The sequence below is a fragment of the Anguilla anguilla genome, chromosome 12 (genome assembly GCF_013347855.1).
Source record: "Anguilla anguilla isolate fAngAng1 chromosome 12, fAngAng1.pri, whole genome shotgun sequence".
Taxonomy (NCBI): domain Eukaryota; kingdom Metazoa; phylum Chordata; class Actinopteri; order Anguilliformes; family Anguillidae; genus Anguilla; species Anguilla anguilla.
Genome location: NC_049212.1, coordinates 33,010,212 through 33,026,419, shown reverse-complemented (window position 1 = coordinate 33,026,419; position 16,208 = coordinate 33,010,212). Strand labels below are relative to the sequence as shown.

General features: G+C 44.4%; 1 protein-coding gene across 1 annotated transcript in view; it reads left to right on the top strand.

Moving 5' to 3' along the window:
• Positions 1–16,208, top strand: part of tenm4 (teneurin transmembrane protein 4) — a 209,865-nt gene that overhangs the window by 104,035 nt on the left and 89,622 nt on the right. The window contains 5 exon segments of the mRNA XM_035385277.1: positions 57–131; positions 463–561; positions 1,951–2,186; positions 10,144–10,308; positions 13,296–13,510. Coding sequence (XP_035241168.1) covers positions 57–131; positions 463–561; positions 1,951–2,186; positions 10,144–10,308; positions 13,296–13,510 — 790 coding nt within the window.

Sequence of the window (16,208 nt, the reverse complement as noted above, 5' to 3'; positions counted from 1 at the left end):
GAGTGGGAGGGGTATTGAATGTGATGCATTGTTCTCTTTTAATCACAACCATAAAGGAGCCAGAATACTCTGTTGTTTATCAGAGAAGAGCAAGATTCTTTGAGGGAGGGGCAGGGATCATACAACACAAGGTAAAGGGAACCCCCTCCAAACCCCCCCCCCCCCCTCCACAAAGCTCAGTCCAGTTCCTATGAACACCAAGCAGGACCGGGTAGATGTTAAGTGTCTCACTAACACCTCAATGCTAGTCTAGTTCCATAAGGGCTTGACTTTTTTTTTTTTGTTGTGACGTAGCTGTGGGATTCCTGTTTTGTTGCTGCGGTCGTCGTTGTCATTGTTGTCGTCCTCGTCCCTGTTTTTGTTGCTGTCGTGTGGGTGAGCGTTTTCATTTTCAGCGCTTCCTGTGTGTCGCTTACGCGCTCGCCTCACCCCGGCTTCACCCATTTCTCCATCTGTGTGTAGACGCATAGCAAAGCAGACACTCCTAGAGAATTTACAGGACAACTGTATTGAGATGGACATTCTGGCGTCCGAACCGCGCGACACTTCGTACAGCGACGGGTACGTTGCCTGCTGACTGTCGGGCTGCCATGGTTTTTAGGATTGTTTCTGCTTTGCCATGAAGTACTGTACTGTATGTAGTGAGCAGTTCTGTGCTGTGCCTCTCAGAATTTAGCCCATTCTTTTTTTGTAGATCGAAGGTAGGGCGCTAAATTCTGAATGTATTTCACTCTTCGCTGTGTCTTTTGTGTGTTTAGCTCAAAGATAACTGTCGCATTAGACGGCTAAGTGAGTACACAGATTGTTCAGGCCCTTTTCTCCGTAAATCTTAGTTTCCTGTGCGGAGGATTTGTATAATTCAGGGATTGGTGAAGGATTTCTGTCCGCACAGCTGTTTCACACAATTTTGAGATGCAGATCCCGAACGTTTGGGGGATCATATTTAACATCATTTGGGAATCATATTTAAAGAATCCAATTGTGTTTATAGTGAAAGGGCCTATGTCTGTGTATGTGCATGTACATACACATACGTACATCTATCCATACATACATACACACTCACATATATACATGTACTGTGTGTGTGTGTGTGTGTATATATATATATATATATATATATATATATATATAATATGTGTACATATATGTGTACTGTGTATAATTATATATACATATAAATACATACATCCATACATATTATTTTCAAAGAATGTTTGATAATGTATTAGAAATAAAAATAAAAAAGTTTCATAACAAGAATATCCAACTACATACTGTTTGTATTATACTTGTAAGCATGCACAAATTACTTTTTTTTTCCTGGTACACAAGTGTGAAATATGCACAAATTACTCAATTATTTTCCTGGCAAACAAGAGTGAATTAAAAAGGCTCTCTGTGGCCGCTAGTGTGTGGGAGCTGAATACTGATTCACAGTTCAGTTTGCACATACTTCAGCTAAAGGGTCGACACACGGGTTAGTGCCGCCATCTTGGCTCTGGTTCGAAGGGTTTGTTCCAATCGCTTATTGTCACTCCTTGCATCTCCACCCAACAGAGGACGTGAGGAAGAGATGTGAGGATGAGATACGAGGACAGAAGAATGGAGGCTACATGTATTAGGCAAATGGGATGTCCTTGCTCAGTCAAGCGTCAGTTTGAAATGATGGCAGTTACAGCCGTTGCCTGACGTGGAGAGTTAGATCCACAGGTGGATCATTTATACATCACGCATTCCAAAAAAATACTTCCACAGATTCTGCAATCATGCATTTAAAAGATTGGATTGTCCTTAAAGATGATGACCCTCGATTGATTTCCTGGTCACGCGAGGGCCAAGGAGACGAGGACGGATAAAATAAGCGATTGGAATGAGCCCATAGGCTGATGAGAGGATGAATGACAGCTTGCAGCGGTTACCTCGGGTAACAGCATTACGTTTTTACAGGCACTTCCTGTTCAAGCCTGGCGGGACCTCCCCCTTGTATTGCACAACGTCTCCGGGGTACCCGCTCACCTCCAGCACGGTGTACTCCCCGCCGCCTCGCCCCCTTCCCAGGAGTACCTTCTCCCGGCCCACCTTCAGCCTGAAGAAGCCGTACAAGCACTGCAACTGGAAGTGTGCCGCGCTGAGCGCCATCCTCCTGTCCGTCACGCTGGTGTTCCTGCTGGCCTACTTCATCGGTGAGTGCGTGCCTCTGCGGGGCTGGCTTCCAGTGTGCACACACACACGCACAAATGCACAAACACGCATACGCATGCACTCACACACACACACACACACACACACACACACCCACTCACGCATACCCATGCACTCACACACACACACACACACACACACACACACGCATACGCATGCACTCACACACACACACACACACACACACCCACTCACGCACACACATACACATGCACACATGCACACACACACACACACACACACACACACACCCACTCACGCACACACACACACACACACACCCCCACTCACGCACGCACACACACACACACACACATGCACACACACACACGCACACATTTTTGTGGAAATCTACTGTGCTCTGCTGTGCAGCTCCGCCGGGGGCGAGCAGCACTCGCAGTTGTGTCATATGCTGCTTTATGTAAGTGACATGCCTTTTGCTGCATTTGCATCGGCAGTTCGTAGAGAAACCTGTGGTGTGGCCTGAATTCCCCCCGCCATGTGTTCCTTGGGTGATATTTATTTATACTGAATGGTTTTATTTTCTACAGTTTTAGCTTGTGGCATTCTGGGTAAAAAAAGAAAACATGTCTGTAGATCAGCGTGCAGACACAGAATATGTCACTAGATTTTCTTATTTTATTTCATTTTTTTCCTGAAACAGCTGGGGAGTATGTTTTTTTTACTTTGTGCCATATAAATGTAGTTCCACTTCATAGTGGGAGCTTGCCTTCCTATAGTTTTCATGCATACCTGCTTAGCATATATATGGCTAGAGGTATATTTTTATCTCACTTGTGTGCTGAAATTAAGTCAGATTGCATGTAGCCGGAAAAGAAACACGGTGTCGCGCAATTTGAGCGAGCTCTTCGGCTCGGAGGTGGCAGACGGCGTTGCCTTCATCAGAGAGATAAATAGATCCATCCTCTCAGACAGCAATAAATATGCATTACAGCGGGTGTATGATAAAACCGCCATTTCTGCTTTTCCTCTGGGCTTCACTGGCCATTGGGAGGCTACTCAAGTCCTATGAAAATGGTGATTGCATGGCAGTTAGACTACACCAAATGCCTGCTGGAATGTAGGTATTCTTTCTTGAATGTGTGATATTGACATCATAAGAAACGCCGCTGCCAGAGTCCTGGGGGGTTTTCTCTCTCATTTACACTGCATGGATTAAAAACCAAAATTAGAATTTGCTTCAAGCCCGTAATCTCAGTGAAACAGAACAGATATGCCTGTGCTCTACAGAAAACAATAAGAGAAGGTGGGGTGCTCGACAATACTGAGACAAAATGGAATCCTAGAAAGACTTCCAAAGTGGACTGTTTCCTGGAAAAAGGTGGAGTCGGAGCACGCGTTAATTATAGTGGCAGAGAATGAATTTGCGCCTTTAATCCACTGAGAACAGGAAACTTCCTGAGAATCTCACGTCAGGTGACGTCGAAATGTCAGTTTCCTGTTCTCTGTCGTTTGTGTGTGCTTTAGCGCCTCCTTTTCCAGGAAACAGTTCACTTTGGGAGTCTTTCTTGGATTCCATTTTGTCTAAATGAAACGGACTCTAAGGTGGAAACATTGTGGAGACCAGCGGCAGAGGCGGAATCCGGGGCTCAAATTCAGCAGAAGCAGTGCTTTGTGGCACGCTTGAGGAACCGCGGCTCTAAATATACATTGCAGCAGGTCTGACCTGGCTGCGAGCCAGATTAGCCCATCGGGCTGCTAAGACTTAATTACTGGGTGTAATTACTAAAAAAGGAAAAGGGTGGAAAAAAATCATGCCTTGTCCCGACGCACCTGAGGTAAACATCGCTGGAATCCAGCGCCTCACCCCGAGATCTAGATTTTGAAATCAGGAACAAAGGCCATTTTTAATTAAACGCCGATGAGAAAATATATTTAATTTCAAGTGCAATTAATTATTGAGGCCCCGTAATTGGGAGCTCAGGCTGGGTTGTCTAATGAGCACAATTAAACCTTGTGACAAATGTTTTGACTTGCAGCGTGTGCTTGCCCCCCCTCCCCACTCCCTACCCACCCCCCCACCCCCCACCCTGTCCCCCCCCACCCTTCTCCTCTCCGCGGTCTCTCGTTTTTAGTACGGGTAAAAGTTGAAGGTGCAGAAACTTGCCATTATCTCTGTGGTGGCACTCTCATTAATGTATTCATTATGGCCCCCCCTCATAAGGTCATCAGCTTCCTCCCTCTGTGTTCTCTTCCTCTCCTGCTGGGAAACAAAAGGCCAGCCAGCCTGCCACTTAGCTCAAAATTTAATCACCGGTCTGAGCCGCGGGTGCGTCCGAGTGAGTGTGCCCGCCGCCGTGTTGAGGAACTTTGCGTGTTCATCGTTAAGATGGACGCCGGTGGCCGGGAACGCCGGCATCGCTTTTCGGGGGATCGCGCGGCGCCGCCGCCGCGTCGGGCTGCGTGACGTAGGTCTCCCCCGCCGCTCCCCCGGCGGTCTCCTGAGGCTGCTCGGCTTCCCCCCGCCGCTCTCGCGTGGGAATGCACCTCCGGAAAAAACGCCGCTACCTTCACACGACTCCAAGAGAATACGCTCCTGCTGCCGTTGCTTTCCTGTACAGGAATATGGATTTGCTGCTAGGCTTGTTTTGTAGTAAGACAGGTCTTGAGCTAATAAATAATATGAGATGAGGTTTTTTTTTTCTCTCTCTCTGGTTTGTACCTCGCGCACGTAAGACTTTGCAATTGTAGCACTGTTGCTATGATCTAACTTGCTCCTGAGAAACATTTTGGAGTGCTGGCGCAGAAGTGAAAAATAGTTTTTTCCTGGAAATGTTTCCTGCTGACAATAAAAAAATTTCTGTTATTATTTTTAAAAACCATTTCTGAATATCAGGATTCTGGTTTAACAAAAAAAAAGGAAAGAGAGAATTGGTCTTGCCAGTTTGGGTACTGAGTGTTTTTCATGTGGCAAATACAAAAAAAAAAATTATAATAGTGAACATAAATTGTAGCAGTAGAAAGGTCAACAGGATGCTGGGATATATAGCCTACATTATTGAGAATAAAAACTAAAGAAGTCTATCAAGCTTATCTTATACAATACCTTTGTTAGCCCACTTTGAGTATTGTGTGCAGTTCTGGGGACTGTATTATAAGATAGATATAGAGGCTATGGAAAGATGGGCAACCAAACTGGTTCCTGTTATGAAAGAAAAAAGATATGAGCAAAGGGTTACGATGCTTAATCTCTTAAAGGGGCGATTTGATGGAGACTTTTAAATTCATAAGAGATCGACAAAGTGAACTACAAGAGATTTTTCAGGTTGCGTTCTGTTAGTAGAACACACGCACACACACACTTAATATTTCCTCAGCTGCTTTCTTTTAAGTGTTTAATTTGAGCAGCTGTTGGGCTGCCTGGATTAAAATTTCAGTTGAGTTTAGATGATGGGCTCTCTCCGTGTGTGAGATATGGGCTCACTCAGGTGTGTAATGAGTGACCGGTGTCTGCCAGGCCCGCCGATCACCCAACCGAGTGTCTAAAAGGGATTAATTAGCCATATGCTCACAAATACCCACAGTCCACACATTGACGGATGAACCCCGGCCATGCCTTTGGACAGTCTCCAGGTTTTTTTTCTTTTTCTTTCATGGTATTTGGACTGTTGTGTCTTATGACAGCATGTCATGCTGGAACGGTACCAGGAAATGGCATTTTTTTCTTGTACGTGGGCAGTAGTAGCAGCAGCATCTTTAAGTGGCATGCAGTGGGGTGGCCTGGCAGTAAAGTTGGCCCTGGTTTCTAAAGTGGCGCTAATGGGTAATTGGGTGCTGGCACAGCGTGCATGATAATATCTCCAGCACATAAAGAGGTGAGATGTTGCTTCTGAACTGGCTCGCGGTTCTGCCGAGTTCCCTTCCAGAAAGACAGAAGGTAGGAGAGCCGAGCGCGGTGCTTACGATGAAGCTGGAGCGCGCGCTACGCTGTGCTCCTGCGGGTCGGACGCCCCTCCCTAACGCCTGCGCGTGCCTCACTCTCGCTAAAATGGGCTCGTTCTCTTTTAGGCCTGTCTCTGCGGGCAGCACGGGCCTTTTAATTGCTGGCGTATTGACGTATGTTAGATCACTATGGGAGGCCGAGAGGTGAGTTTCACATACAGCCTTATGCATCTGTTGAGCCCAACACTGTTGTGCAAGCACACAGAGATGAGAAACAATGTGTTGAGACCTATTCAGTCAACTCCTGCAGAGGTTTGGATGTCTTGGTTTTTTTTTGGGAGATTTTGGATCATCTTTATCCAGACTTTATCCGGACTTTTGGCAGCGTTGGGAGATTTTGGATTGTTGTACAAGTACAAGCATGCAGAGATGAGAGACTGTGTCGAGTGCAAGTCCTACTCAGTCAGCTCCTGCTGAGGTTTGGATATCTTGGTTTTGTTAGCAGATTTAGGCCTTTCCTCCAGAGGTTGGGGGTTCTTTGACAGTGTTGGGAGTGTTTGGATCATTTTCCTCCAGACGCCAGCAGTGTTGGGAGAGTTTGAATGCAATAAGATGAGGAATAGCCAGTCGGGGAGATTATTCGGGCGCTCGGAATGAAACCCTATCCATCGTTGCTAGCGCCGAGCGCCCTGACAGCACAATGTTTTCCCTCCCTCCCTCCCTCCCGCCATGTCCGCTGCTGATGTAAACCCACAAATCAAAGCCGGCCTCTTTGCTGAAGCCAACGAAATGACAAGTTGGGCCACCCCCGCCATCATTCTTCTGACACACCCTCCTGCGCCACAGTTGACTCCCAGCCCGTCTAAACGGGGTGGGGGCTGGGTTTCGCATTATTGTCGCCATTGGTGTTGTGTCACCAACGGCCCCCTCTCTTGATATGATTATTACCACTCAGTCCTTGCAGGGAGCACCTACCTGCAAAGAGAACGCAAAGGCGAAAAAAAAAAAGAAAGTCTTGTCCTGGAATCGGATCTGGGGAAATGGCTATTGATTAAGTTAGCCAGAGGAGATTGCGCTCATCCTTTATAGTAGGCTGTATGAAAGGACTCATAATTGTCCCCATAATTTCATGCCATATATTTAGCAGCGTTCGAATGACGGGCGGCAGTGTAGTATAACGGGTAAAGAACCGGTCCTGTAACCTGAAGGTTATAGGTTCGATTCTCAGGTTGGACACTGCCGTTGTACCCTTCAGCTAGGTACTTAACCCGCATTGCTTCAGTATATATTCAGCTGTATAAATGGAAGGAATGTAAATGCTATGAAAAAGAAGTTATTACATAACAGGAATTTGGCAGTCGCTCTTTTCTAGAGTGACTTACACAACATTTTACATAGCATTTACAAGTTACGTAAGTCACTCTGGATAAGAGCGTCTGCTAAATGCCTGTAATGTAATGAAAGAAAGCCTTCTGGTTAAGAAAGACTACCTACCTGAGAGTAACGACATTTAAAACCTTCCATTTATCGATCTGTACCCTGTCATAATGGAATTTTTATTTTCTGCTGGTATTTTTCATACACTAATAATGAATTGGAGGCCTGCTGATTAAAGATCATCCACTAATAGGGTGACATGCCATGTAAATGGTTGTTTAAAATGGTTGTTATGAATCTGGTTGAATGATACAATGAATAAAACACCCGAAAAAAGTTTTCTTTTGATTATTCAACAAAATCTCATGGAAACTCTTTTCCCCCAAACTCTTTTTTCTTTTCTTTTTTTCTTTGTACTGCTGCCACCTTCACCTAATAAACAGATATCTAGAAATTGCTTTTCGCGGAACTGGTTCGAGCCCGATGCGGTACGTTTAATGAATGTTGAAACGCGGCGAATCCGTTTGTTTTTTTCTGAAGCCCTTGGCACAGATGAATCTTGATTGATTGAAGTCGGTGGAATCTCCGAAGCCGCGGGTGTCAATCAGCAAACAGCGCGGGCGTGAAAACGAAGCTTTCGCTCGGACTGTTCGTCCGTGACAAGGCCGTGTATTTATAACTAGCGAGTCACGCAGCGGGGCAAATAAGCCTCCCATTGTCTCTGACATACGATATCTGGCAGGGGGGAGAGCGGAAGAATCTGCGTCTGAAGTGTCAGCGCGGGCCGCTAGGGTTTTGGGGGAAATGAAGGAACTCAGAAACACTGTTTAGTTCCAATGAGGGGAGACGGAAACAAACAAGGACGCGTGTCGATGCGGAGGAGGAAAAAAAAAACCCCAAAACAAAAACGTGCCTCCGCGGCTCCTGTCTTCGAAAGCGGCTGATAATTCGGCACGCCGCTATCGGTTCCCCCGCGGCGCTCGGGCGGAATGTTCCGGAGAGGCAGCCGGGCAGTAAAATGGGTCGTAATGACTTTCTGCTGACAGGTGCGTCCTGCGCGTAGCTGCGGCTGACGCCGCCGCCTCGCCGGGCCGGGTCGTGTCTGTCCTCCGCTTCGGTCGTCCGTCACCATCAGCGCCCGCAGATCCTGAGGTGCGCACCGGTCCGTCCTGGAGAGAGCGGTCCTTTTGTTGACCGGGTGAAGCATTGGGCGGTCTTTCCTCCTGGTCTTTATCTCACGGCTCATTATTGTTCCCGCTGACACGATCGTTTCATTGTCCCCGCCTTCCATTGTCTGCTGGGAATTAGTGAAGTAATGAGGAAGGGAAGAAAAGAGTCACCGCGCTGCCTTTTCTCTTCTGGGAGGTCCATGCTTACCGCTGACACTCACATATTCTCTCTCTCACACACACACACACACACACACACACTGTCTTGCATGCACACACACACACACACACACTCACACACACATGCATGTATGAATTCATGAAGCTGATGAATGCGTACACATTCACACACACTCTCTTACGCACATAAACGATGGCTTGCAGACATGCACAGGTGGCAGAGAGAGGTCTTTGTGCATTTGGAGGTTTTCTCCATTGGTTTGTTCATCTTGCTGAGTCAGCACTTAGGGCACGTTTTGGTCCCTTGGGCATTATGTCTGTTGTGTGTGTGTGTGTGTGTGTGTGTGTTCAAACTCTTGGGGGATTTGCCATGCAAAAAAGATTATAACCAGGATGGTTCGGAATTGTGGAGTCCACAGGAAGAGTCTCTCGGATTCCTTCATTTGATAGGGAAATGAACACCCTGTCCTTGAAGGCTTGACAAACACGTACTGCAGTTGCTTCTTACAGTTTGGGCAGTGCCCCTCTGAAGTGATGGGGGCTAGTGATTTTCGCTTTACACTCAGAGGTTGCAGGTTTGATTCCCAGGGGGGCACTACTGCCATACCGTTTCAGCATGATGATCAGCCAAAATTGCATCAGTAAATTTACTAAATTAATACAAAAATGTCAGCTTTGTAACTCGCTCTGGATGCTGCCATTGCTGGCATTTAGCAGATTGCTCTTGGCCAGAGCCCCTTATCATGCAAACACAAGTGCACAGATCAGGCATCCATGTGCAGTAATTCCAGGGAGGGAGAGAAGGAAAGAGGTGCAGACTGGGCTGACAAATGGCCAAATATTCCATTTAACGTCGAACTAAGTAACACAAACAAGACCAGTACTACCCTAATAAGCATTAAACTGCTTTAAATGAATGGCAGCCACATGCTGTTAAACCACAGGCTTCAAAAAACAGAACTGAGAATTACGCCTAATCAGGCATTCATAGACAGATAGATAGATAGATTCTTTATTGTCCACCTATGGAAATTTGCCTTTGGCTTCAGTAAAAACAAGCAGTCACACATTTGTTGATATATGCCACAGATAACACGGTATGGACCATTTAGACTCAGACTTAACAGGCCACACAGCCTAGTGCATAAATAACAGGGAAACGTACTTAAAGAGGGTCAGGGCAGAGGGAACCGAGGTGTAATCTGAAGAAGTGAGTCTTCAGTCCTCCGTGTTGTAAGATGTCCAGAATCCCTGCTCCCACCGGCACAGGAAGCTCAGTTAAATAACGCGACGTCCCGTCCCGTTGCAGCCATGCACCTCTTCGGGCTGAACTGGGACCTGCAGCCCGTGCAGAGGCAGATGTTCCAGCCGATAGAGGACAGCGTCGGCGGGTCAGCCCTCCCCACAGGCCTCACCCTGCCGCCCCTGGGTAACACGGGGCTGGTGATCCCCGACCGCAGGGGCAAGGATGACGGTAAGGACCCCCTTTATAACCCCTCTCTATGACCACCTGTGACCCAGCAGGAAAAAAAGTCAAAAGGATTTGATTTTATTCATGCATAATGCACATACTGCCTCGGATGACAAAAATCCAGTTGCGGTGAAAATGTTTTCAAAAATACTATTTTAACTTAAATATTATTTTTATTGAATGTCTCTGTTAGTGTTGCTTTCAGCAGTGTAGAGTGTAGAGTTCTTGAGATTAAGGCAAGAGACTCTTGTCCCCTACAGGGGACATAAATGAATTGTCAGGTCTTAGGAAGATATGAAAAATATTTCACTGCAGTCCATTTTAAAAAATTGATATTCATTTGGGTGTTCATCCATACATTGTGAAGTGCTGCAAAAATCTTTCCTGATGGTAATCATTTTATTTCCATGCATTGTAGTATATTTCTTTCATTTTTAAATTGTTGCAAACAAGTGTGACTTTGTCCTTTAATTAATGGCTTAAGAACATTAATCAATGAATTAGTCAATCAGCAACTGAAATGATGAATTGGATGCACGTGTTTACATTGTCCTCAGTGAGTAATCAGTCAGTACATAGGGGAAAACACATAGGCTGATACTTGTCTTCAACACAGCTAGGGTCATCAGTGAAAGGTCATTGTACTTAATACAAGTTGGCACAAGTTATTGAAAAATGTGTGGATTGTTTGAAATGTCATATCTTTGGGGTCAGTGCATCTAAACTCAGTGGATATTGAAGTGGGAGTTCTGCAATGCCTGTTTCCAAGCTCCATAGCCTTTTGGTGTCTGGAGCTGGATGTATACAGTGCTATACTGCAGTGTGAAACACAAATGTGAGTTCAGGTCATTAGATGAAGTAGGAAGAATTTAGGAAACCATGGATGGCAATGCATTGGAAAATGGCTTGTTTAGTTTCTGTCAAACATATAATCGTAAGTTTAGGTGTAGCGTATCTTAGTTTAGCATCGTTTGTATTTCAATAATTTGGTTCATACGCAGACTTTTAGGAATTACAGTTTGCTTTGCAGATGTATGGAGGCTATACGCTTTGTTTATGTGGGAAAATAAAATCAGCGGAAACAGAACTGTGGCCAGAGAAAAGGAGGATTTTGTGGCAGTAGGCCACTGAACGACCCAGATTGCGGTTCCAAACTTTTTGTCAGGTCCTGGAAGAGTTGTTCTGGCTCAGCGGGAAGGTTTTTCAAAATGACTTTCTAACGATAATGGCGGGAACCCATGCGGGCGTGCCCTTCTGCTTTACGCAATTTGCCGGATCTTTTTGTCCCCCGCTCTCCGCTCTCAGATGAATTTGTCGTCTTTTGAAACGTCGGAACAATTCGCCGCCCATTTCCACGCGAAGGCTCGTCACGGCAACAGACAGCCATCTGCATCGTAATCCAGCGAGAGCTCGCTGCTGGCGGATTGATGATGCTTCTTCACGGGAACGGAAGAACCCGAGGCAGCTTTAGGGGTTCCGCGTTTGGGGTCTGGAGGCAGATTAGCCGTCTTGTCCCGTCCCTCATGAACCGAAACGCCGGCTCTTTCATCTCCTGATTTGGACTCCACTCCTGGCAGGAGAAGAAAGTGCATTCTGGCCCCATTGGTACTGTGGGCGAAGACAGTTTGGGAAGTTTTGATGCCTCCCAACAGACAAGCAAACTCTCCAAATTTAGCTACTCTGATTGCCGCAAATGGCGGAGAGAGCTGGAGGGGCGCACGCCATTTGGAAGTGTACCGTACCGTGCCGTACCGCACGCTGGGCTGCAGGGAGCATCCTCAAACAGCCTCAGGCCTGAGATCATGCCTGTGTCGAGCTGCCGTGTTGACTGGCAGTGGCTGCTGAAGGGACTATCGATCGCTGCGTCTTTCTAATTCCACCCGACAGCGTAGCATCGTCAACAACAATGAGGTGAATCAATCCGCGTAGCGTCCGTGCCGCGTCCGTGCGCACACATTTGTTTTTGCAGCTCTCTGAATCGAACTTTCCACCGTCTGACTTTTGAGATTGATGTTCTGAGCGCTGCTGACTTGTCCTTTAGTTTAGCAAAGTTAGCTTTAAAAAAAAAGACAACCGGCTCACAATTTTCCAACAAGTCCCCTTCAAAGTATGATGCATGGACTAGATTTTGCCTAGATGTACTTGACTTAGTTCTTATCACTAAGGTTGAGACATTTTCCATTTCAGTGGTGAAAGGATGGAAGAGCACCTTCCTATGCCGCGATTAGATGTCACGCCAGTATTAATGTTTGTTTCCCGAACGTGTTATTGCGAAGAGGTGGGAACGCGCGTTTGTTGTCCTCAGATAGCGCTGTGCGCATCACAAGCGCTCGACTGTTGAGCAGCGCGGAGGAAGCCGTCTGCCGTGGCGTGTGTCGCTTAGATCCAGCCGACTCTGTGGGTTCGATGTCGGTCCTAATTGAAATCACTGCTGGAATTGGCTGTCTGCATTACTGTGTGTGTGTGTGTGTGTGTGTGTGTATGTATGTATGTATGTATGTATATGTCAGTTTCTTTGCACATGCTGAAGTATATGTATGTCTGTATGTGTGTATGTAATTGTATACATGTGCGTATGTGAAGCGTATGTTTACGTGTGTGTGTTTGTGTGTGTGTGTGTGTGTGTGTTTGTGTGTGTGTGTGTGTGTATGTATGTATATGTCAGTTTCTTTGCACATGCTGAAGTATGTGTATGTATGTATGTGTGTGTGTAATTGTATACATTTGCATATGTCAAGTGTATGTTTACGTGTGTGTGTTTGTGTGTGTGTGTGTGTGTATGTATGTATATGTCAGTTTCTTTGCTCATGCTGAAGTATGTGTATGTATGTATGTGTGTGTGTAATTGTATACATGTGCGTATGTGAAGCGTATGTTTACGTGTGTGTGTTTGTGTGTGTGTGTGTGTGTGTGTGTGTGTGTGTGTGTGCACGCACGTGCATGTGTGTGTGTGCGTGTGTTCTGAGTTTTGTTTTCTGCTCGTGCCACAGGAGGTCTGGACGGTCTCTTCCCAGACGACAGCTTCATAGACATGGGGGAGATCGACGTGGGCCGTAAGGTGGCACAGGAGATCCCCCCTGGAATTTTCTGGAGGTCCCAGGTCTTTGTGGATCACCCAACGTACCTCAAATTCAACATGTCTCTGAGCAAGGGAGCCTTGGTGGGCATCTATGGAAGGAGGGGCCTTCCCCCTTCACACACACAGGTAAGTAGGCTGCGCGTGGCCTCACCTGTCCACTGAGAAACCTAAGGTGCTCTCTGATGGGTACACAACTACCCAGGCCTTTCTCCAAAAAAATCACACCTTTTCAAATCCACTTCTGATGATCTCTTTCGGCAATACAAGCTACATAATTAGGAACAGAAGTAAATTCTATTTAGTTGTAATTTTAGCTAAATATGTACTCGTCAGACTTGATGGGTCTGGGGCTGTTTCTAAAGAATACAGTTTGAGAAGATAAGTAGTGCTTCAAATAAAGCAGGGCCTGATTTTAAAATAAATAAATAAATAAATGAACAAACAAACAAACAAATAAATAAATAAATAAATAAATAAACCAAACTGCAAAAAAAGGGCCAAAGACATATGTTTGAAAAGGCACGAAAAGTTGGAATGTTCTAGTGAGATTTTGATTACAGCTGCTTTGGCTCTCATTTAATTAATTTATTTATTTTTTGCTACCAAATGAGTTGCATTTTTAAATCAATCGATAAAGGATTCACATTCTTTTCGCAGCCATATTTTGACCTTACTCTGAGGAGAAGTATACTCTCTGACTGTTCCGTTTTTATTTATCAGTGACTGAATGCTTCGCTGCGAACAGATTAGGGGGGAAATAAAGACACAGAGGCCGATCTGTCTTGATATTTCTTGTGTAAAATGCTTTCGAAGACCCTTGTATTTTTGATTAAATCAAACGACAGTATAATGAATATGGAAACATCTCAGTTTAATTTGGGAGGTAATGAGAACAGCTTCTGTTCTGGTATATTCGTGAGGAGTAGACAGAAGAGCGCACCGTACAGTATTGTACGATTGATTTACTGATTGCGGCATTGGAGCCAGAGGCAGTAGATCTGGTTTAAAAAAATTTAAAAAAACACACAAAAACATAATTCCCAAATGCAGATAAGAAAACTTCATTATACTGTACTGCGAGCTCTACATGACTCTTCTCATCTTCACAATACACGGCACTGCTGGGGAAAGGAGTTAGCCCTTGCAATTTTAAATCTGAATGACCATTCATTTTTTTCAGTAATCCAATTCTGATTCAAAGAAATGAATCAATTTATTGTATCATTGTATTCATATAGTTTATATTACTGTTTTGCATATTCAGCTCATTTTGGCAGTGCTCCCTACCATAAATATTAACTGTATGACACTTCTAAATTTGTTGATACTGGTTCTATTATACTGTACATTTTAGAGACCTGAACCAGATTTATAGGTTTAAAGTAAATTAATATTCACAGAATATCACTGTCTATACAGTAGATGCATCGTTCAGAATGGTGTTCTGATGATGACTTGCTCAAATGAATTGAGAGTTAATTAATGAAATGTTCATTCACAGTACAAGAGCATACATGGGAATTACTGTTTGCATTATTAGGCAATAGTTAATAAATTTTAAAAATCAAATGCCTTCTTCACTGGCAAAATGTCAATTAAAGTTCATCAATCATCTGTCTGCATTGATTCTTTAAAAAAATTGAGCATGAATTGGGTGGTACAAATTCATGACAATTTATAGTCATACTAGAAATTACTAAATTGCTAATAAATTTCTACATTGGTTTTGGTAATAGTCTTTCTTTCTTTCCCTAGGTACTTTGTTATTGACATCTGTGCATATTTCTGCCTCAAGCTGTATGTGCACAGAATTCATCTGTTTGCTTCTGTTCAAGAGAATCAATTAATTTTGCACAATGTACATGATTTAGTATCTACTATGCATATTACACAGATATTATCAATAACACAGTGCCTGTTGTAATGGTGCTCTGTCCGGCTGATGTCAATATTAGCAGGACAAAAACATCACGTCATTCAAGAACAATGCAATTATATATATATGGATATGAACAGGATCATACTAGTTGTTGTTCATGTCAATTCATTTTTTTTTTGTTGTTGTTAATAGTGCAGTCCAGAAGTAATTGTTCCATTATATGTAATTGGCACCATCTTGTCTCCTGTTAAAAAAAAATAAAACAAGACCAGGTCAAAACCGAGTATATGGCTGGACCGGCCGACCAATCGTGTAACTTCATCACTCGGCCGACCAATGGTGTAACTTCATCACTCACTCAGTCACAGACATTCGCGTTTGTAGGGCTGGCCAAAAAAACAAAGCTATGAGAAAGTTATTTGGTAATTGCCAACCATACAAATGTTCTAGTTCTCACACTGTTATGGCATTTATAGCTGACAGTAAGTCTGGAATTAAAGGATGAGTGAAAGTGAAGATCATGTTTGCTCTTCTGTTAGCGAGATAAGGTTAGCATGTCCGCCGAGGGTTGTCTGACGTGTGCCTCAAATGGCTCGATTTAGATCGAAAATTCATCAGCTTACATCAGGCAGTTTTCAAACCTTTTCCGGAAAAATAAAAGTCCACAGTTAAAGTTCTGATGGCTCTGATTAACCAGGTTGCTTTTATGTAATTTAATTTGAATTTGTTGGCCTTCATTTTTGATATGGACTATGTGCAGTCTTTGCTCGATATCATTATGTCAATCTTTCAAATGAAAACTCATCATGTTTGTCTCATCCGGTTAATTAGACTGACTTTGTGCCCTTTGTCAAGACTGACTTTTAACTAAAATTTTTACAGATTTTAACTCTTGCTGTCGGACATATTGACAGTAATATTCTGTAAGTATTTTAATTTAATCCT